Source organism: Solanum stenotomum, chromosome 9 (assembly GCF_019186545.1).
Source record: "Solanum stenotomum isolate F172 chromosome 9, ASM1918654v1, whole genome shotgun sequence".
NCBI lineage: Eukaryota > Viridiplantae > Streptophyta > Magnoliopsida > Solanales > Solanaceae > Solanum > Solanum stenotomum.
Window position 1 is genome coordinate 785850 of NC_064290.1, and position 21625 is coordinate 807474.

General features: G+C 31.9%; 2 protein-coding genes across 22 annotated transcripts in view; both read right to left on the bottom strand.

The window, feature by feature from the left end:
- The window catches only part of LOC125875479 (protein yippee-like At5g53940), a 32444-nt gene extending 15463 nt beyond the window's left edge, over positions 1–16981 (bottom strand). For 3 of the 21 annotated variants that reach the window (XM_049556452.1, XM_049556446.1, XM_049556447.1), the window contains exon 1: positions 1628–1670. Coding sequence is in view for 10 of the 21 variants with exons in the window: in XM_049556454.1 (XP_049412411.1) it covers positions 5865–5949; positions 6100–6155; positions 6357–6465; positions 7963–8006; positions 9496–9591 (390 nt within the window). In the remaining 11 variants the exon portion in view is untranslated. Of the gene's footprint in view, positions 1–3; positions 155–1627; positions 1671–5629; positions 5950–6099; positions 6156–6356; positions 6466–7962; positions 8195–9495; positions 9644–11071; positions 11175–13824; positions 14078–16622 lie in introns of those variants that run through there. The other 18 variants (XM_049556442.1, XM_049556445.1, XM_049556440.1 and 15 more) reach the window with 15 other exon arrangements.
- Positions 16982–17825: 844 nt separating this feature from the next.
- Positions 17826–21410, bottom strand: LOC125875499 (protein yippee-like At5g53940). Its single transcript, XM_049556479.1, has 5 exons — positions 21186–21410; positions 20042–20085; positions 18491–18599; positions 18236–18291; positions 17826–18084 (listed from the first exon to the last, which is right to left on the bottom strand). Exons 1-5 carry the CDS (start codon positions 21279–21281, stop codon positions 18000–18002), a joined length of 390 nt encoding a protein of 129 aa, XP_049412436.1. The 5' UTR covers positions 21282–21410; the 3' UTR covers positions 17826–17999.
- Positions 21411–21625: the final 215 nt, after the last annotated feature.

The window sequence follows — 21625 nt, forward strand, 5'->3', positions numbered from 1 at the left end:
TACCTTGGAAATAAGTTGATCAGCACGGGCAAGTTGGGTTTTGCAGAATTTGCAATTGTAAGTTTTGCCTTCAAGATCCACCAAAAATACTCTCCCCATTTTTCACTCCACACAAACTGCAGCTCAGCCCCAATTTCCCAAAACTGAAACCCTTCTTAAAGAAAAGATGAAAAGACAAGGTTTATTGAGGGGTCTTTAGATTTTAGAATTTAGCCCACATAAGTGAAGTGTCAAATTCCAGAAACAACAAAGTAGAAAACAACTTATTATTACATGTGGTGCAGATTTTGTTTTGTTAACTTCAAAGCCACCTAATCCTATCTTTTAGTGCTGTTTAAATGTATAAACACGAGCTATCAATATTTAATTGCACTAGTTTCTGGACACGTGCGTTGCACGTGTGTCCTAATGCACATGTGTCCCATGTTAATTAGTACAATTTTTAAAAATGATATAGATGATGCTAAAACATGTAAGTAATAAGTGACTAAATTTAGGAAAGGGCAATTGTTTGTAGCTATAAACAGTCAATTGAATTGGTGTAACATTTTTCTTATGTAGTTCTCATATATCTTATACTTAGTGTGGCACTTTCCTTATTTTTTTAATATTTCAATAACATATAATTTATAGGTAAAACATAAGTAACATTGATTATGTTTGTAAATGTTTCATATCTTAAAGTTTGTGTCTTATTTTTAACAAACTATAATCTCCTCCTTATATCCACATACATATCAAGATGTTGTTTCCGAATAATAATTGTATTTCATATTTCAAAAAAAAAAAAAAAATTGTATTTCATAGTGTAGAAATATTGATTAACATATGTCTTCTTTAAGATGGATAATGTATCGTTGTCAATTTCACGGGGTACACTTGAAAAAAAATTATATTTATTTGTAATAGATATTGCATGTACAACTTTCTTTGTTTGATTCAAGATTATGAATCCTTCATGTGTAAATTTTATATGAGAATATTAACTAAAATGTTTAATATAATAGTATTACGAAATAACATAATCAATCCATATTCACAAACAAGCTAGAACTTAATACAAATGGTTGAAATAATCCAACTGATTTGACAGCATCAGGGTGACTAAAGTGGTGCAATTTTCTAAAGACAATGGCACAATCCTTGTTTATGATTATGCATATGCTATGTATATATGTGATGACAGTCCAAAGCCCAATTCGAGATTACTGGACCCAAGCACGTAAGTTCAGATGATGTTGTTTGGTCAACATTAAGCTTTACTTTGTTTTCTAGTAAAAGTTTCTGCTATCATTTCGTCAAACCCTATAGCATGTAACAGTATAGTATAGATGACAAAACTCATAATGTTTGTATATCAGTTTGTTAGCAGTTACTTATCGGCTACAACGATCCATCTACTTCTATTACTCTTTTTAACCCCATTACAACCATACCTCAATTACATGCTTCTTAGAGTCGGCATATGTATTCTCACTATTTATTTCACTCTATTTGGACTCATTTCATTCTAGTATTTACTACTAATTTATGGATCTCAAACAATACAAGTTCTCTATATTTCCTTATGAGACACGTCTCAACAAACTAAAAAGATTCCTAGTGAATTGGCCTAATGTATGTTTACCTTCTTCATGACTAGGCATAACTCCAATGATATGACTATCATAAAATTGTAAAAAAGATTAGAAGTAAAAAATGATAATTAATTTACAATACATATATAGAAAATGAAAATAACTATTCATATTCCAAAACGAAAGAGTCTATTAAATGATTAGAAAAATGAAAATATTTAATTTAATACGGATAACTAACTAAATGCTTTGAAAACAGAAAATATTTAATTTAATAGGGAAAACTAGCTAAATGCTTTGAAAACAGAAAATAATATACGGTTTAAATAGCTGAAGTTGCATGGTTGCTGGAAAATGGGATTGAGCCATTGAAGAGACATAACTCATAATTGATAAATAAAAAATTAACTTTTGAGTTGGATTAATAATTAATAATTAATTAATATATATAATTTATAATATTTTTATATAGTGTAGGGGTAAAATGGTAATCCAACTTTGCACTTTGGAGCTTCCAACTTTTAATAATATATATATATATATGTATATGAATGATAATACATAAACGTGTTTTTAATTTAGCCTAAGCAAATATTTATGCCCATCAATTTTAAATATGTATAAATCGACTATTAAACTTATATAAATTAAACAAATAGATACATTCGTCTTAGTATGGAAGACAAATTAAAAGATATATTTACATATTATGCCTATTTATTTGGACATCGCTTTGCAAAAGTATTTATAGTAATATTTTTAATCATAAGTATACTTGTTTATATTACTTTTTATTTATTTCTCTTTAATCAGTAATAATACTTTACTAATTAAATTAGAAAATTTAAAACTTAGATATAATAAAAAAAATTCTTCAGACGTCAGGTATTTTAAGACAAGATTAATTTGTTAAAACTATAAATATTTGGAACCTTAAGTAGTATATGCAAATGTCTTTTAATCAAACTCAATTTCGTTATCGGTTCCTATTTACCACTATTAGTTGTATCTTGGCAAGTGGAAAAGCTCTTAAAATCTCTACCTCTGGAGCTAATACTATTTTCCTAGAACAGCTTCTTGAGTCACTGTTAGTGGAGTTAATACTAGCGTGTCTCTTTCGCTTCTTCTTCTGCACTTTTCTCCCATAATCAAGACTCTTTCTATTTGACCGTTTTCTTTTCTTTAAAGGGGGTGAACCCTCACTGACATCTCGGCTTGAAGATCTTCTCCGAGTTCTTTTCTTCACGTGTTTTATATCACGTGAGTGCCTACATTTTTTCATACTATAATCAACCTCTGAATCGGAGGACAAAGACTGTGGACTGCTAGAATAATCAGAGGAAGCAGAAGATGACTAGTCATCCTCAGAATTGGATAACTTCTTGAATTTGTTTCTTCTGTTTTTTCTCTTCCGTATCTAACCACACAACACATGAAGATGTATAATGAAGGATAATAAATTGGAATTCATAAGAAAACAGGAGGTAACCTTACATTGTTCTACAGAAAGCATGCCTAATATAAATTAAAAATATAATGCAATAAATAGTGTACAAAGTGTGCTGGCATGATCAAGCATTATAAAGTCTTTCATAATTCTTTCTTCAGAGTGTCAGTTAACGAATTACAAATTGAAACAAAAGAGAATGTATTTAATACAAGATTATCCTTTTTTCCATGGTGGCTTCTAAAAGATACCAAGTATTAACAGGTGCAGATAATTGTTTTTTTGGATAAATGACTCTAGATTTGCTCCACTAAGTTTATTTTGCGGATAGAGCAGAAAACAAAAAAAATACAAAGAACAATAAACGATTCAAGGAACTCTAACTATAACGATTCAAATGACTATGCAATGTGACTTAACACTCCCACGAGCGATCATGAGCTATACCACATGAAGCCTTACCATATTACAGATTTGTATATGAATATTTACATGAAAAATAATCCCTTCTAAACAAACTGGAAGGAGTAGGACTTATATTCTCCCAGTTCAGTAATGTCAACTCATATAAGTATTGTACCCAAAATAACCAGCCTTTTGAACTACTTTTTGACCCTTGTTCTTGGAAAACAGTTTCATTTTAATTTTTAGCTAAAAGAACGGCTAGCTTAATTTTTGTCCCCCAAAAAACATCCCCTAATGATACACACATGAAAAGACCCAAAAGTTAAACCAGCTAATTACATATGTTGCTTGGACTTAGGTTCAACAGAGGGTACAAACAGCTTATGTTGTTCAGACTCCTTAAAAATGTTGTCGTGTGTGTGTCGTATCCCCCAAAAGTAGTGCATTATGGGAAGATCCAACACAGATTCAACAACATATTTGGAGAGTCCGAGCAACATAGCAAATTACTAACCATTATTTTTAATTCTCTTCCATATTTCCACCACCAGTAAAAAGGGAACTATTAGCATCACTACAAAAGGAAAACATTTACAAATATTCCATAACATGACAAAAATTAATTCAGTAAACTAGAAAAAACATAAGCCCTTAAAAATCAAATTAAAGGTGAATTCTCATAATTCAATAACCTTTTAAGATTATTGAAAATAAAAACCTTAAAGTTGAGTGATTTTATTTGATACAAAACAAAGTTCAATAAATTCTACATAAACCCTAAAATACATAACTATACACAGAAATTCATAACGAAATAGAAAGAGATCAACACAGCATACAGGAACATTATACATAATACTGAGCAAGCGAAACGNCAATACCCCTAAACTCGATCATATTGTTTCAACAACCTTAAAAATATCTTTACTATAGTACATACATGTAAATAAGCTTTCAATCTTGTAACATGAGTGAAATTAATTCTAAATTTTCATCAAGTTTAGAGTATTTTTCAACACTAAGATTGTTCTATTATAAAGAGTCTTATGCTTGTGCAAGAAATTGAGATCATATTTTATGTTGTATAAATTATTTTATAAAGAGTCTCATGTTGAAAAATTATTTTGAGCAAGATACAACCAACAAAATTTGTGTGAGGATCTATTAACAAGTTGACATGTGGATTGTGGGGTATAAATTGTCCTTTAAAATTGCAATTAAAACTAGAGAGGAGAGAGAGAGGGTATAGTTTAATTGAAAATTGAAAGAAAATTGTGGGTCCATATCAAATACAATTAAATAAACTAATGTATTGAAAGTGGAAAAATACATATTTAACTTGTGTTAAGAGGTTTCAATGTTTATATATGTACTCCCTCCGTTCCGTTTTATATGTCATATTTTTACTTTGCATTTGCATTAAGAAATAATGTAATTTTATCTTTCTACTCTTATTTAAATTTTTTGGAACTTAAGTTTTCAATCAATGAATATAAATTAATTTATTTTTATTAATTAATTTAACTATTGAACATTAATCATTTACTTAGCTTTTCTAAGTTGGTCAAATATATATTTTCAAGACTAATAACTCACAAGGATAAAAAAGGAACAATATGGTAATCTATGCATTAATTTTATGAAATGACAAGTATTATGGATCAACTATTTATAGAAAAGGATGACATATAAAATGAGACAAAGGGAGTATTTACTAAACCAAAATTTAACCTCTATATACAATGTAATTTTCCGACGAAGTTTGGTAAGGGTGGGTATGCCACTGCTATTGGTGACCTTTTTTATAGTGATATTTATTTCTATATTATTGGTTAAATTTGTTTACAAAATTGAGTGAAGTAAAAAACAATACTACTCAAGAAATATCACTTTCTCCCCATATTTAAACTTTGAATGTATTTTGAAAAGTTTCAATTATATCTTGTCATTTTGATCTAAACAATAAGTAACTCTATGATAATTTGTATTAATCATTTATAATCACTTGTCCTATATTCTTTAAATTATAATTATTTACTAAAAAGCTTTAATTTAGTAATATTAATTCTATTTTACAATATTGTATACGATATGATACGATACACACGTACACCGCACATGCCGTGAAACTAGTATATATATATATATATATAGTTTACATCCTTCTTGAGATACGACTCTTGCTACACCAAACTCAATCCATCACAAATAATAGAGAAAGCATAACGAACCATTCTGAACAGAATAAGCACAAAAAACATGCAAGACCACTAAAACATTAACTTAAGTCGAGCATATTGATTAGAAAACACTTCTGCAGCAACTTAGTTTCTACATCCACAAACTTTAGGAGATCTTCGACAAGATACAACTATTTTTTTCCTAAGTCTACAAGATACAAGTATCTGCAAATCGGTACACTAAGCTCCCACAATTTACATTGTATCTTCATCATCACTTGAGCTTGAACGAGTATCAATGTAGAATTTAGAATCAAATTCACCATCAATAATCCTGACTCTGTTCGACACACATTATCAACAACAAAGAAATGTTATATTAGGAACACTTAAAATGAGCATATTGATTTTTTACGATAAAATGTAATGCGAATTAACGCAATTATTTTTTTGCTATAAAAATGTAAAGAGGGTGAGAGAGTAATAAAACCTTTCAAGGACAAATTTCCCTTCTTTGTACTTCTGGCTTTCCTCATGGGTTTTCTCCTGTGTAAACGAGACACCAATATTAGTCGTTAATGGAACTACACATGTTACATAAACTGAGTGAGTTTAGCTTACATACACCAATTCATATCCCCCAAAAGACAATAAAAGGAACTTTTTGTGTGTTTGTTCCCACGGTTGTATTTTTTGGCTCTACGTGTTGGTGCGTATGGAAAAAGAAGAGGGGATGAGAGGAATTACATATTTCCAGCCAAGAATCTGCCCACAGCGACGACAAAATATATCCGTCACAGTGTGCGTTTCGGAAAGCAATGTCCTCTCCTCGGTCTGTCCAAAATATATATTTACCCTGAATAACACAAAGAAAGAAAGGTGAAAAATTCCATCATATGAATTGGAAAAGAAACATAATCTGATCAGGCCGAGGAAGGAGAAAAGAACAGAAAATGGAGCTAACAACACACATCTCTTGCACAAATCAAGAAAGCAAAGTAAAGAAGACCACTGAACTAGATTGTACTCCGGGTAAGAGATCACCACTTACCAACCATGACATAAACTAATCCATTCAACCCCTAATTAAAGAACAAGCTTCTGCAGTAAGATGATTCAGCATAGCTTCCTGTCAGAAAATAAGCTTTAAACATAGCAACATCTTTAAAAAAGGAAAGTGGTCTTCTACCAACTACAGCCGCTCAGAAAACTCCAGTCTACACCAAGCAACCATGCAAAAGTACAGATTCCATCCAGCATGCAGCATTGTCTTCTGTTTTGACTTGCTAGGTCGATAACTCATTAATGAAACTATGAAAATTTGAATTATAGTTGCTGATGACAACATACAATCTGGGCAGCCAGGCTAATCCAGGGAAACCAAAATCTTGAAAGTAGATGGGCAAGAAGAATTCAAGCATACATACGTATGTATGTACGTACAGTACATACCTCGGACAATTGAGCAAACCCTATATCCAAATGTGGCCTAAGTCAAACAGTTATGCTCAAATGCACATAATATCTAGCTGATGCTGATGTTGAGTGAGCCATTGGAACTTGCAATTAACAACAACTACTTGGCCAATGTAATCCTATAGCCGGGGTCTGGGGAGGGTAGAGTGTGCCCAAACCATACGCCTACCTTTGGAGGTAGAGAGGTTGTTTCCTATAGACCCTCGGCTCAAGGATAAACATATCAAAGAAGATTGAAAAAGAAATAACGGAAGTTCAGAAATCATGGCAAAATACTATAGAAAGCATGACAAAGTATTTTGAATCAAATGTGAGAAGTTCCTACATGCCTCATCCCTCAAGTGCATTTCTTTGCAATAGCCATTTATATCTATAACCCCCCACCCCCCGAAATTTAAAGGAATAATAATAAGAACAAAGAAGGGTTGCTACTTGTCTTTTTGGTGGCTTGTACTTTTTGTACCATCTTGGTACTATTATTAATAAAACCTCTACCATTTCAAAAAAAAAAATGTCGGGACAGGCAATATCATTCATTCCACAAATACTTGGTCACAAATGGCATTCTGTTGAATAAAAATGACCGTATTGCCTATAACTCACTGAAAATAGACGCAACAGGTTGTTAATGGTGACGTAACATTTAACCAATTAGGAGAAACGCCTATCAACTGCGTCTGAATGATGTGCCAAACATATTAAACAGCACTTTCTCCCGACAACAGATACAATATCGTACAAGCCCCAAAAAGAAAGCACCAGTTGTCACTCACGAATGGATGCAGGTTTATTGACAAATTAAATCACTTGTAAAACAAAAATACAGATTCATGAAATAGCAATGTATACTATCAATATGACGTTAGAGGCCACTCACACTTTATTGAACAGGTATGCTCTTCCACTGCTGCAATGAAAAGCCTGAATAAATAGCATAAAGGAGATTTTGTCAGACATAGTTAACCATTGCAAAATGAAATGCAATTTATGCAGCAAAGACGAAACACAATTTTCTCATGCAATATACCACGACAAAGAAAGTAAACTGACAGTTCATACACAATGAGATAAAAGAAACTTCTTGAGTTCCAATTAATTTTACTTGCTTCGAGAATTCCAACTTACATCACCTATTGGTGCTAGACAATTCTTATGCATATATTTTACTTACGAGTGAAAAAAGGAGTTGCTTTTAACCAGGGGAGGATCTACTAAGGGCCAAGGGGGTGCCACGTCACCAAAAAGTCTCACCCGAAACTCGGTACATATAAATATATATATATATATATATATAGAATAAATAGTTAACGTGCCACTCATTGAATAAAATAATACATGACGCCACTGGCAAAACTCCGGAAATTCCTTCTAGGTTGCGTGAGTTCGATTCCAGCCCTCTACAGTACTTTAACTATTTTGTTTGCTTCACTGGGCAATTAAGGAGTTAGGCATTTCACCTATTCTCCTCCTTTTTCTTAGTAGTGATTCTTTTAGACTTTATTGTTGAATTTAACCTTGTTTGATTTTTTTAATTATTTTTGTTGCCTTCTTTCTATCCCCAAAATCTTTTCTTTCCTCTAAAAGAGAAGACAACCTTCCCTGTTTAAATAGCAAGATGTCTATGTTCAAAGCAAAGTTGCACCCCAAACCTCCAAATCCCAAATGCAACTTTGCTTTTAGCACACGCAATGAAGAAGAATCTACAATTGAGTTCTTATTTAAAACGACGTGTTTAATAAGTCCCACACTTAAACAAAGGAGGAGGGTTAATGTATGCTTGGCAACCAACATTAAACTTGTCAAATTCATGAACTTTTTCACCGAAACTAAACACTTTGTATTATTGCATCAACAGCTACGAAATTCAAATGTACCCTTAGCATCATGCACGATCCAACTTGGGAAAAACCTCTCCCAAGAGATCTCCTTCAACAAAGAAATAGAAAATCTAGCTAAACTATGAACTATTTTGTTCAAACATCTAGGAATACACATAAAATCGACATGATCCAACATGCTTGAGAGCTTCCAAACGTCTTCACACGTCACTGCTATCTCTCATGAAGTAGTCACTCATTCCTGGATCTTATCAACAACATTTTTTTAGAGACAAATAAAATCTGCACACTCTTCCATCCCTAACTCAATAAACCATTTTCCTAATGGTCAATTCAAATTCATGATGAGGATTGATGAATTCGTAAAATTTGAAACTTCTGAATTAACAAGAAAAGCATTTCATTTGCACTAAACAACACAAAAATTACTTATTTACTACCTATAAAAAAGGTGAGATTTTTACTTGTACCGAGAAGTGATATATAACCATGTCAAATGAAAGATCAGGATTTTACATAGCTAGATCTAGTCATTCAACCAAAAAATAAAAATAAAAAATAAAAAATCGTACCTTGGAAATAAGTTGATCAGCACGGGCAAGTTGGGTTTTGCAGAATTTGCAATTGTAAGTTTTGCCTTCAAGATCCACCAAAAATACTCTCCCCATTTTTCACTTCACACAAACTGCAGCTCAGCCCCAATTTCCCAAAACTGAAACCCTTCTTAAAGAAAAGATGAAAAGACAAGGTTTATTGAGGGGTCTTAAGATTTTAGAATTTAGCCCACAGAAGTGAAGTGTCAAATTCCAGAAACAACAAAGTAGAAAACAACTTATTATTACATGTGGTGCAGATTTTGTTTTGTTAACTTCAAAGCCACCTAATCCTATCTTTTAGTGTTGTTTAAATGTACAAAAACGAGCTATCAATATTTTATTGAACTAGTTTCTGGACACGTGCAACGCACGTGTGTCCCATGTTAATTAGTACAATTTTTAAAAATGATATAGATGATGCTAAAACATGTAAGTAATAAGTGACTAAATTTAGGAAAGGGTAATTGTTTGTAGCTATAAACAGTCAATTGAATTGGTGTAACATTTTTCTTATGTAGTTCTCATATATCTTATACTCAGTGTGGCACTTTCCTTATTTTTTTAATATTTCAATAACATATAATTTATAGATAAAACATAAGTAACATTGATTATGTTTGTAAATGTTTCATATCTTAAAGTTTGTGTCTTATTTTTAACAAACTATAGTCTCCTCCTTATATCCACATACATATCAAGATGTTGTTTCCGAATAATAATTGTATTTCATAGTGTTGAAATATTGATTAACATATGTCTTCTTTAAGATGTATAATGTATCGTTGTCAATTTCACGGGGTACACTTGAAAAAAAATCATATTTATTTCTAATAGATTATTGCATGTACAACTTTCTTTGTTTGATTCAAGATTATGAATCCTTCATGTGTAAATTTTATATGAGAATATTAACTAAAACGTTTAATACAATAGTATTGCGAAATAACATAAGCAATCCATATTCACAAACAAGCTAGAACTTAATACAAATGGTTGAAATAATCCACTGATTTGACAGCATCAGAGTGACTAAAGTGGTGCAATTTTCTAAAGACAATGGCACAATCCTTGTTTATGATTATGCATATGCTATGTATATATGTGATGACAGTCCAAAGCCCAATTCGAGATTACTGGACCCAAGCACTTAAGTTCAGATGATGTTGTTTGGTCAACATTAAGCTTTACTTTGTTTTCTAGTAAAAGTTTCTGCTATCATTTCGTCAAACTCTATAGCATGTAACAATATAGTATAGATGACAAAACTCATAATGTTTGTATATCAGTTTGTTAGCAGTTACTTATCGGCTACAACGATCCATCTACTTCTATTACTCTTTTTAACCCCATTACAACCATACCTCAATTACATGCTTCTTAGAGTCGGCATATGCATTCTCACTATTTATTTCACTCTATTTGGACTCATTTCATTCTAGTATTTACTACTAATTTATGGATCTCAAACAATACAAGTTCTCTATATTTCCTTATGAGACACATCTTAACAAACTAAAAAGATTCCTAGTGAATTGGCCTAATGTATGTTTACCTTCTTCATGACTAGGCATAACTCCAATGATATGACTATCATATCTATTATGTAGCTGATGATGCGATGAAGAAGGGAAGAGTTCACAATTGCAAGATAATATCTGAAACAAAGAAAAATAAATAAAAATTAGTAATTAGCAAACACAAAGGCTAAGCAAATACAGGAGAAAATTGTAAAAAAGATTAGAAGTAAAAAATGATAATTAATTTACAATACATATATAGAAAATGAAAATAACTATTCATATTCCAAAACGAAAGAGTCTGACTAAACGCTTTTAAAACAGAAAATATTTAATTTAATATGGAAAACTAACTAAAAGCTTTGAAAACAGAAAATAATATACGGTTTAAATAGCTGAAGTTGTATGGTTGCTGGAAAATGGGATTGAGCCATTGAAGAGACACAACTCATAATTGATAAATAAAAAATTAACTTTTGAGTTGGATTAATAATTAATAATTAATTAATATATATAATTTATAATATTTCTATATAGTGTAGGGGTAAAATGGTAATCCAACTTTGCACTTTAGAGCTTCCCACTTTTAATAATATATATATATATATATATATATATATGAATGATAATACATAAACGTGTTTTTAATTTAGCTTAAGCAAATATTTATGCCCTTCAATTTTAAATATGTATAAATCGACTCTTAAACTTATATAAATTAAACAAATAGATACATTCGTCTTAGTATGGAAGACAAATTAAAAGATATATTTATATATTATGCCTATTTTATTTGGACATCGCTTTGCAAAAGTATTTATAGTAATATTTTTAATCATAAGTACACTTGTTTATATTACTTTTTATTTATTTCTCTTTAATCAGTAATAATACTTTACTAATTAAATTAGAAAATTTAAAACTTAGATATAATAAAAAAAATTCTTCAGACGTCAAGTATTTTAAGACAAGATTAATTTGTTAAAACTATAAATATTTGGAACCTTAAGTAAAATGTCTTTTAATCAAACTCAATTTCGTTATCGCTTCCTATTTACCACTATTAGGTGTATCTTGGTAAGTGGAAAAGCTCTTAAAATCTCTACCTCTGGAGCTAATACTATTTTCCTAGAACAACTTCTTGAGTCACTGTTCGTGGAGCTAATACTAGTGTGTCTCTTTCGCTTCTTCTTCTGCACTTTTCTCCCATAATCAAGACTCTTTCTATTTGACCGTTTTCTTTTCTTTACAAGGGGTGAACCCTCACTGACATCTCGGCTTGAAGATCTTCTCCGAGTTCTTTTCTTCACGTGTTTTATATCAAGTGAGTGCCTACGTTTTTTCATACTATAATCAACCTCTGAATCGGGGGACAAAGACTGTGGACTGCTAGAATAATCAGAGGAAGCAGAAGATGACTAGTCATCCTCAGAACTGGATAACTTCTTGAATTTGTTTCTTCTGCTTTTTCTCTTCCGTATCTAACCACAAACACATTAAGATGTATAATGAAGGATAATAAATTGGAATTCATAAGAAAACAGGAGGTAACCTAACATTGTTCTACAGAAAGCATGCCTAATATTAATTAAAAATATAATGCAATAAATAGTGTACAAAGTGTGCTGGCATGATCAAGCATTATAAAGTCTTTCATAATTCTTTTTTCTGAGTGTCAGTTAATGAATTACAAATTGAAACATACCAAGTATTAACAGGTGCAGATAATTGTTTTTTTGGATAAATAACTCTAGATTTGCTCCACTAAGTTTATTTTGCGGATAGAGCAGAAAACAAAAAAAATACAAAGAACAATAAACGATTCAAGGAACTCTAACTATAACGATTCAAATGACTATGCAATGTGACTTAACACTCCCACGAGCGATCATGAGCTATACCACATGAAGCCTTACCATATTACAGATTTGTATATGAATATTTACATGAAAAATAATCCCTTCTAAACAAACTGGAAGGAGTAGGACTTATATTCTCCCAGTTCAGTAATGTCAACTCATATAAGTATTGTACCCAAAATAACCAGCCTTTTGAACTACTTTTTGACCCTTGTTCTTGGAAAACAGTTTCATTTTAATTTTTAGCTAAAAGAACGGCTAGCTTAATTTTTGTCCCCCAAAAAACATCCCCTAATGATACACACATGAAAAGACCCAAAAGTTAAACCAGCTAATTACATATGTTGCTTGGACTTAGGTTCAACAGAGGGTACAAACAGCTTATGTTGTTCAGACTCCTTAAAAATGTTGTCGTGTGTGTGTCGTATCCCCCAAAAGTAGTGCATTATGGGAAGATCCAACACAGATTCAACAACATATTTGGAGAGTCCGAGCAACATAGCAAATTACTAACCATTATTTTTAATTCTCTTCCATATTTCCACCACCAGTAAAAAGGGAACTATTAGCATCACTACAAAAGGAAAACATTTACAAATATTCCATAACATGACAAAAATTAATTCAGTAAACTAGAAAAAACATAAGCCCTTAAAAATCAAATTAAAGGTGAATTCTCATAATTCAATAACCTTTTAAGATTATTGAAAATAAAAACCTTAAAGTTGAGTGATTTTATTTGATACAAAACAAAGTTCAATAAATTCTACATAAACCCTAAAATACATAACTATACACAGAAATTCATAACGAAATAGAAAGAGATCAACACAGCATACAGGAACATTATACATAATACTGAGCAAGCGAAACGAATGTTATTATGTGAATAAATGGAAAGCATCGAAAAGGAGAGTTGAAAAAAATACCTTAGAGGAAACTTTGAGTCTCTTCTTTTTGGAAGATTTTTTCTCAGATGAAGACTTCCGTTCTCCCATTGTGTTCGGATTCACTTCTTCTTCTTCTTTGTAAACAAAATTGGAATAGCAAAAAGCAAACCGCAGATGAACGAATCGATAATTGTGAATTCGGATCCGGCAACACACTCAAACTCATAGATATATTGTATCCATTATCATAGCAAGCTGCACCTGCTTGCTTATCTCTAACTTGTATTTTACCGTAATATGTATGTACTTATTACTTCCCAATACCCCTAAACTCGATCATATTGTTTCAACAACCTTAAAAATATCTTTACTTTAGTACATACATGTAAATACGCTTTTTTGTCTTGTAACATGAGTAAAATTAATTCTAAATTTTCACCAAGTTTAGAGTATTTTTCAATACTTCTCTGATCTTTTATAAATAGTCTTATGCTCACCACAAGAATTTGAGATCATATTTTATGTTGTATTTTATAAACGTGCTTTTAATTTAGCTTAAGCAAATAGTTATGCCCTTCAATTTTAAATATGTACAAATAGACTCTTAAACTTATATAAATTAAACAAATAGATACATTTGTCTTAGTATGGAAGATAAATTAAAAGATATATTTATATATTATGCCTATTTTATTTGGACATCGCTTTGCAAAAGTATTTATAGTAATATTTTTAATCATAAGTATACTTGTTTATATTACTTTTTATTTATTTCTCTTTAATCAGTAATAATACTTTACTAATTAATTTTTTTTTTTAAACTGACTTTACTAATTAAATTAGAAAATTTAAAACTTAGATATAATAAAAAAAAATCTTCAGATGTCAGGTATTTTAAGACAAGATTAATTTGTTAAAACTATAAATATTTGGAACCTTAAGTAGTATATGCAAATGTATTTTAATTAAACTCAATTTTGTTATCGCTTCCTATTTACCACTATTAGTTGCATCTTGGCAAGTGGAAAAGCTCTTAGAATCTCTACCTCGGAGCTAATACTATTTTAACTTTGGCAACTAGAACAACTTCTTGAGTCACTGTTCGTGGAGCTAATACTAGCGTGTCTCTTTCGCTTCTTCTTCTGCACTTTTCTCCCATAATTAAGACTCTTTCTATTTGACCGTTTTCTTTTCTTTACAGGGGGTGAACTATCACTGACATCTCGGCTTGAATATCTTCTCCAAGTTCTTTTCTTCACGCGTTTCATATCACGTGAGTGCCTACATTTTTTCCTACTATAATCAACCTCTGAATCAGAGGACAAAGACTGTGGACTGCTAGATTAATCAGAGGAAGCAGAAGATGACGAGTCATCCTCGGAACTGGATAACTTCTTGGATTTGTTTCTTCTGCTTTTTCTCTTGCGTATCTAACCACACAACACATGAAGATGTCTAATGAAGGATGATAAATTGGAATTGCCAGAGACAAGATTAGAATGTATTGATAAGAAAACAGGAGGTAACCTTACATTGTTCTACGAAAGCATGCCTAATATTAATTAAAAATATAATGCAATATCTCGTGAAAACATCTCCATGAATATTTGGGTATTAAATATATTCAATAAAGAGTGTACAAAGTGTGCTGGAATGATCAAGCATTATAAAGTCTTTCATAATTCTTTCTTCTAAGTGTCAGTTAAGGAATTACAAATTGAAACAAAAGAGAATATATTTAATACAAGATCTTAGATATCCGTTTTTCCATGGTGGCTTCTAAAAGATACCAAGTATTAACAGGTGCAGATAATTGTTTCTTTTGATAAATAACTCTAGATTTGCTCCACTAAGGTTATTTTGCGGATATAGCAGAAAACAAAAAAAAATACAAAGAACAATAAATGATTCATGGAACTCTAACTATAGCGATTCAAATGACTATGCAATGTGACTTAATACTCCTACGAGCGATCATGAGCTATATCACATGAAGCCTTATCATATTACAGATTTGTATATGAATATTTACATGGAAATAATCCCTTCTAAACAAACTGGAAGGAGTAGGACTTACATTCTCCCAGTTCAGTAATGTCAACTCCTACAAGTATTATACCCAAAATAACCAGCCTTCTGAATTACTTTTTGACCCTTGTTCTTGGAAAACAGTTTCATTTTAATTTTTAGCTAATAGAACGGCTATCTTAATTTTTATCCCCCAAAAAACATCCCCTGATGGTACACACATGAAAAGACCCAAAAGTTAAACCAGCTAATTACATATGTTGCTTGGACTTATGTTCAACAGAGGGTACATATAACTTATGTTGTTCGGACTCTTCAAAAATGTCGCCGGGTATGTGTTCTATCCTCCAAAAGTAGTGCATTTTAGGAGGATCCAACACGGGTGTAACTAACATTTTTGGAACATAGCAGATAACTAACCATTAGTTTTAATTATCTTCCCTATTTCCACCACCAGTAAAAAGGGAACTATTAGCATCACTACAAAAGGACATTAACAAATATTCCATAACATCACAAAAATTAATTCAGTAAACAGAAAAAACTTAAGCCCTTAAAAAGCAAATTAAAGGAGATTAGAAATAAAAACCTTAAGTTGAGTGATTTTATTTGATACAAAACAAAGTTCAATAACTTTAGTTTAAGATGAAGATAAACCCTAAAATACATAACTACACACAATAATTCAAAACGAAATAGAAAGAAAGCAACACACCATACAGGAACATTATACATAATACTGAGCAAGCGAACGAATGTTATTATGCGAATAAATGGAAAGCATCGAAAAGGAGAGTTGAAAAAGATACCTTAGAGGAAACTTTGAGCCTCTTCTTTCTGGAAGATTTTTTCTTAGATGAAGACTTGCGTTCTCCCATTGTGTTCGGATTTACTTCTTCTTCTTCGTTAACAAAATTGGAATACCAAAAAGCAAACCGCAGATAAACGAATCGCTAATTGCAATCAATATTGGAAAATCTGCATATGTAAATTCGGATTTGGAAGAAGGAAAGGAGGTTCGTTTGGTTTGGTGAAAGGATCTGGATGGTGCCCAACACACTCAACCCCATACATATATAGTATCCATTATCTTAGCAAACTGTGCTTATTTGTTTCAGAACTATTAACAACCTTCAAAAAAAAATTGCCAAGTTATGTATTCAACACTCTTTTGTTAAGACTCTCATGTACGAGACTTTGAAAGATTCATTATCTTAATACACCCTTAAATTCTCGCCTAATTTAAGATATTTTCAACACTTCTTTCGATTCATTTATTAAGAGTCTCATGTTTGTACAAGAGTTTGAGACCACTTGTTATGTCATGTTGTATATTGAGGATGTATCTACATTTAGTTTATCAATTAGATTGTGTTTTTTTAAAACTATCAATAGTTTGGAGATGAAACTAATAATTTACGTCCATTTTAAAATAGAACTCTTATATATATCGCAAATTGCAAATCATATAGAGTTATAGAGATATAAACTATGAACGTTAAGCAAGTCTATTCAATGAATTTGATCAAAGAAAAAACCAAGTAGCATCCTTTTTAGATTCCACACTCGCTATACCAACCTCAATCGAGTGATTGGATCAAGTCTATTCAATGAATTTGATCGAAAGGAAAGACCAAGTAGCATCCATTTTAGATTCCACACTCGCTATACCAACCTCAATCAAGTGATCGGATGGAATTTGATCCCTATGTAAATCTATATATTAGTTTACGGCCTTCCTTTTTAGGATACCACACTCTCTGCACCAAACTCAATCGGCTGATTGGGTGAAATTTGATCCCTATTTGAATATATATATGTGTATTTAGCTTACATCCTTTTTGAGATACTACACTCGCCACACCAAACTCGATCATCGGGTGGAATTTTATCCCTATTTGAGAATATACATGTTTAGTTTTTTTCTTAAAGCGTAAGCAAGCACATTCCTAAATAAACATAACAAACCATGCTGAGCAGACTAATATAATGAAGGAAGCACACAAAACATGTAAGACCAATAAAACATTTACTTTAGTCAACCATATTAAATAAAAAGCACTTCTGCAGTAACTTAGTTTCTATATCCACAAACTTGAGGAGATCTCCAGATAAGATACAACTATTCTTTTGCTAAGTCTACAAGATACAAATATCTGCAAATCGGTGCACTAAGCTCCCACTATTTACATTGTATCTTCACCATCACTTGTGCTTGCACGAGTATCAATGTAGAATTCAGAATCAACTTCACCATCAATGATCCTGCCTCTGTTCCACACACATTATCAACAGCATAGAAATGTTATGTTACGAACACTTGAAATGAGCATATTGTTTTTCACGATAAAATGTTAATGCGAATTAACGTAACTCTTTTTTTTACTATAAAAAAGATAGAGAGGGGGAGAGAGTAATAAACCTTTCAAGGACAAATTTCCCTTCTTTGTACTTCTGGCTTTTCTCATGGGCTTTCTCCTGTGTGAATGAGACACAAATATTAGTCGTTAATAGAACTACGCGTGTTACATATACCGTGTGAATTTAGCTTATATACACCGATTCATATCCCTCAAAAGATAATAGAAGGAACTTTTTATGTGTGTTCCCATGGTTGTACGTTTTGGCTCTACGCGTTGCTGCCTATGGACAAAGAAGAAGGAATAAAAGGGATTACATATTTCCAGCCAAGAATCTGCCCACAGCAACAACAAAATATATCTGTCACAGTGTGCTTTCCAGAGAGCATCGTCCTCTCCTCGCTCTGTCCAAAAGTTATATTTACCCTACACAAAGAAAGAAGGTGAAAAATTACATCATATGAATTGGAAAAGAAACATAGTCTGATCAGGCCAGGAAAGGATAAAAGAACAGATAATGGAGCTAACAACACACGTCTCTTGCAAAATCAAGAAAGCCAAGTAAAGAAGACCACTGAACTAGATGTTTTGACATAAACTAATCCGTTCAACCCTGAATTAAATAACCAATTTCCGCTGTAAGACGATTCAGCTTAGCTTCCTGTCAGAAAATAAGCTTTAAACATAGCAACGTCTTTAAAAAAGCAAAGTGGTCTTCGACCAACTACAACCGCTCAGAAAACTGAGTCGACAATAAAAGTACAGATTCCATCCAGCATGCAGCATTATCTTCCATTTTTGACTTACTAGGTGGATATCTCATTAATGAAACTATGAAAACTTGAACTATAGTTGCTAATGACAACATACCATCTGGACAGACCAGGCATTACCAGGGAAACTGAAGTCTTGAAAGTAGATGGGCAAGAAGAATGCAAGCATACATACGTATGCATGTACAGTACATACCTTGGACAACTGAGTAACACTATATCCAACTGTGGCCTAAGTCAAATAGTCATGCACAAAAATAACTAACTGATGCTGATGATGAGCAAACCATTGGAACTTGCAACTAACAACAACTATGTAGCCAGTGTAATCCCACAAGCGGGGTTTGGGGAGGGTAGAGTGTACCCAAACAATACGCCTACCTTGGGACGTAGAGAGATTGTTTCCTATTGACCCTCAACTCAAGGAAAAAACCATATCAATGCAGATTGAAAAAGAAATAACGGAAGTACAAAAATCGTGGCAAAATACTATAGAAAGCATGACAAAGCATTTTGAATCAAATTAAATGTGAGAAGTTCCTATATGCCTAAAGTGCATTTCTTTGCAAGAGCCATTTATATCTATAACCTCCCACCCCAGAAATTTAAAGGAATAATAATAAGAACAAAGAATGGTTGCTACTTGACTTTTTGGTGGCTTGTACTTTTGTACCATCTTGGTACTATTGTTAATAAAACCTCTACCATTTTTAAAAAAAAAGTCCAAACAGGGAATATCATACATTTCACAAATGCTTGGTCTCAAATGACATTCTGTTGAATAAAAATGACGGTATTGCCTGAAACTCACTGAAAATAGACGCAACAGATTATCAATGGTAACATGACACTTTACCAATTAAGAGAAACACCTATCCACTACGCATGAATGATGCGCCAAACATATTAAACAGCACATTCTCCCGACAACAGATACAGTAACGTACAAGCCCCAAAAAGAAAGCACCAGTTGTCACTCATGAATGGATGCAGGTTTACTGACAAATTAAATCACTTGTAAAACAAAAGCACTGATTCATGAAATAGCAATGTATACTATCAATCTGATGTTGAGAATAATTAGAGGCCACTCACACATTATTGAACAGGTATGCTTTTCCATTGCGGCAATGAAAAGCCTGAATAAATAGCATAAAGGAGATTTTGTCAGACATAGTTAAACATTGCAAACTGAATTGCAATTTATGCAGCAAAGACGAAACACAATTTTCTCATGCAATAAACCACGACAAAGCATGTAAACTAACAGTTCATACACAATGAGATAAAAGGAACTTCTTAAGTTCCAATTAAAGTTTCAATTAATTTTACTTGCTTCAAGAATTCCAACTTACATCACCTGTTGGTGCTAGACAATTCTTATTCATATATTTTACTTATGAGTGAAAAAAGGAAATGCTTTTAACCAAGGGAGGATCTACTAAGGGTCGAGGGGGTGCCACGTCACCCACAAGGCTCACCCGAGACTCGGTATATATAAGTATATATATATAGAAAGAAAAGAGGAGGGTCAATGTATGCTTAGCAGCCAACATAAAACTTGTCAGATTCATGAAATTTTTTCACCGGAACTGAACACTTTGTATTACTGCATCAACAACTACAGAATTCAAATGTATCCTTCGCATCACGTATGATCCAGCTTGGGAAAAACTTCTCCCAAGAGATCTCCTTCAACAAAGAAATAGAAAATATAGCTAAACTATAAACTATTTTGTTCAAACATCCATGTATATACATAAAATCAACATGATCCAACATGCTTGAAAACTTCCAAACGTCTTTACACGTCACTTCTATCTCCCCTGAAGTAGTCACTCATTTCTGGATCATATCAACAACAAAATTTTAATAGTCAAATAAAATCTCCACACTCTTCCATCCTTAACTTAAATAACCCATTTTCCTAATGGTTAATTCAGATTCATGATGAATCCTCAATCCTCATAATACTTGGAAGAACATTTGAAACTTCAGAATTAACCAGAAACATGTTACAATTGTACTAAACAACATAAAAATTACTCATTTACTAGCTATAAAAGCTAATTTAAAAAACAAATCAAAAAAAATCTACAAAAGCTGAGATTTTTACTTGTACCCAACAGTGATATACAACCATATGTCAATGAAAGATCAGAATTCCATACCTATATCTAGTAATTCAACCACAAAAAAAAAAAAACCAAAAGATTAAAAAAAGGGGGGAAAATTGTACCTTTGAAACAAGATCATCAACTTGACCAAGTTGGGTTTTGCAGAATTTGCAATTGTAAGTTTTGCCTTCAAGATCCACCAAAAATAGTCTCCCCATTTTTCACTTCACACAAACTACAGCTCAGCCCCAATTTCCCAAAACTGAAACCCTTTCTAAAGAAAAGATGAAAAGGACAAAGGTTTATTGAGGGGTTTTAAGGTTTTAGAATTAAGCCCACAGAAGTGAAGTGTCAAATTCCAGAAACAACAAAGTAGAAAACCGACTTATTATTACATGTGGTGCAGATTTTGTTTTGTTAACATCAAAGCCACCTAATCATGTGCTGTTTAAATGTATAAAAAAGAGCTATCAATATTTTATTGGATTAGATTTTCGACACGTGCGTCGCACATGATTATCAATTCAGAAAATATATGTTATAGTATATAAAATTTGTTTTG

Excerpts from the sequence above, each read along its gene's own strand:
- LOC125875499 (XM_049556479.1), bottom strand. The coding sequence starts at position 21,281 with ATGGGGAGACTATTTTTGGTGGATCTTGAAGGCAAAACTTACAATTGC. Across the intron at positions 18,600-20,041 it reads GCATACCTGTTCAATAATGT|GGTAAATATAACTTTTGGAC; the intron begins GTGAGTGGCCTC and ends TTCTTTGTGTAG. Across the intron at positions 18,085-18,235 it reads GGGAAATTTGTCCTTGAAAG|AGGCAGGATCATTGATGGTG; the intron begins GTTTATTACTCT and ends TGTGTGGAACAG.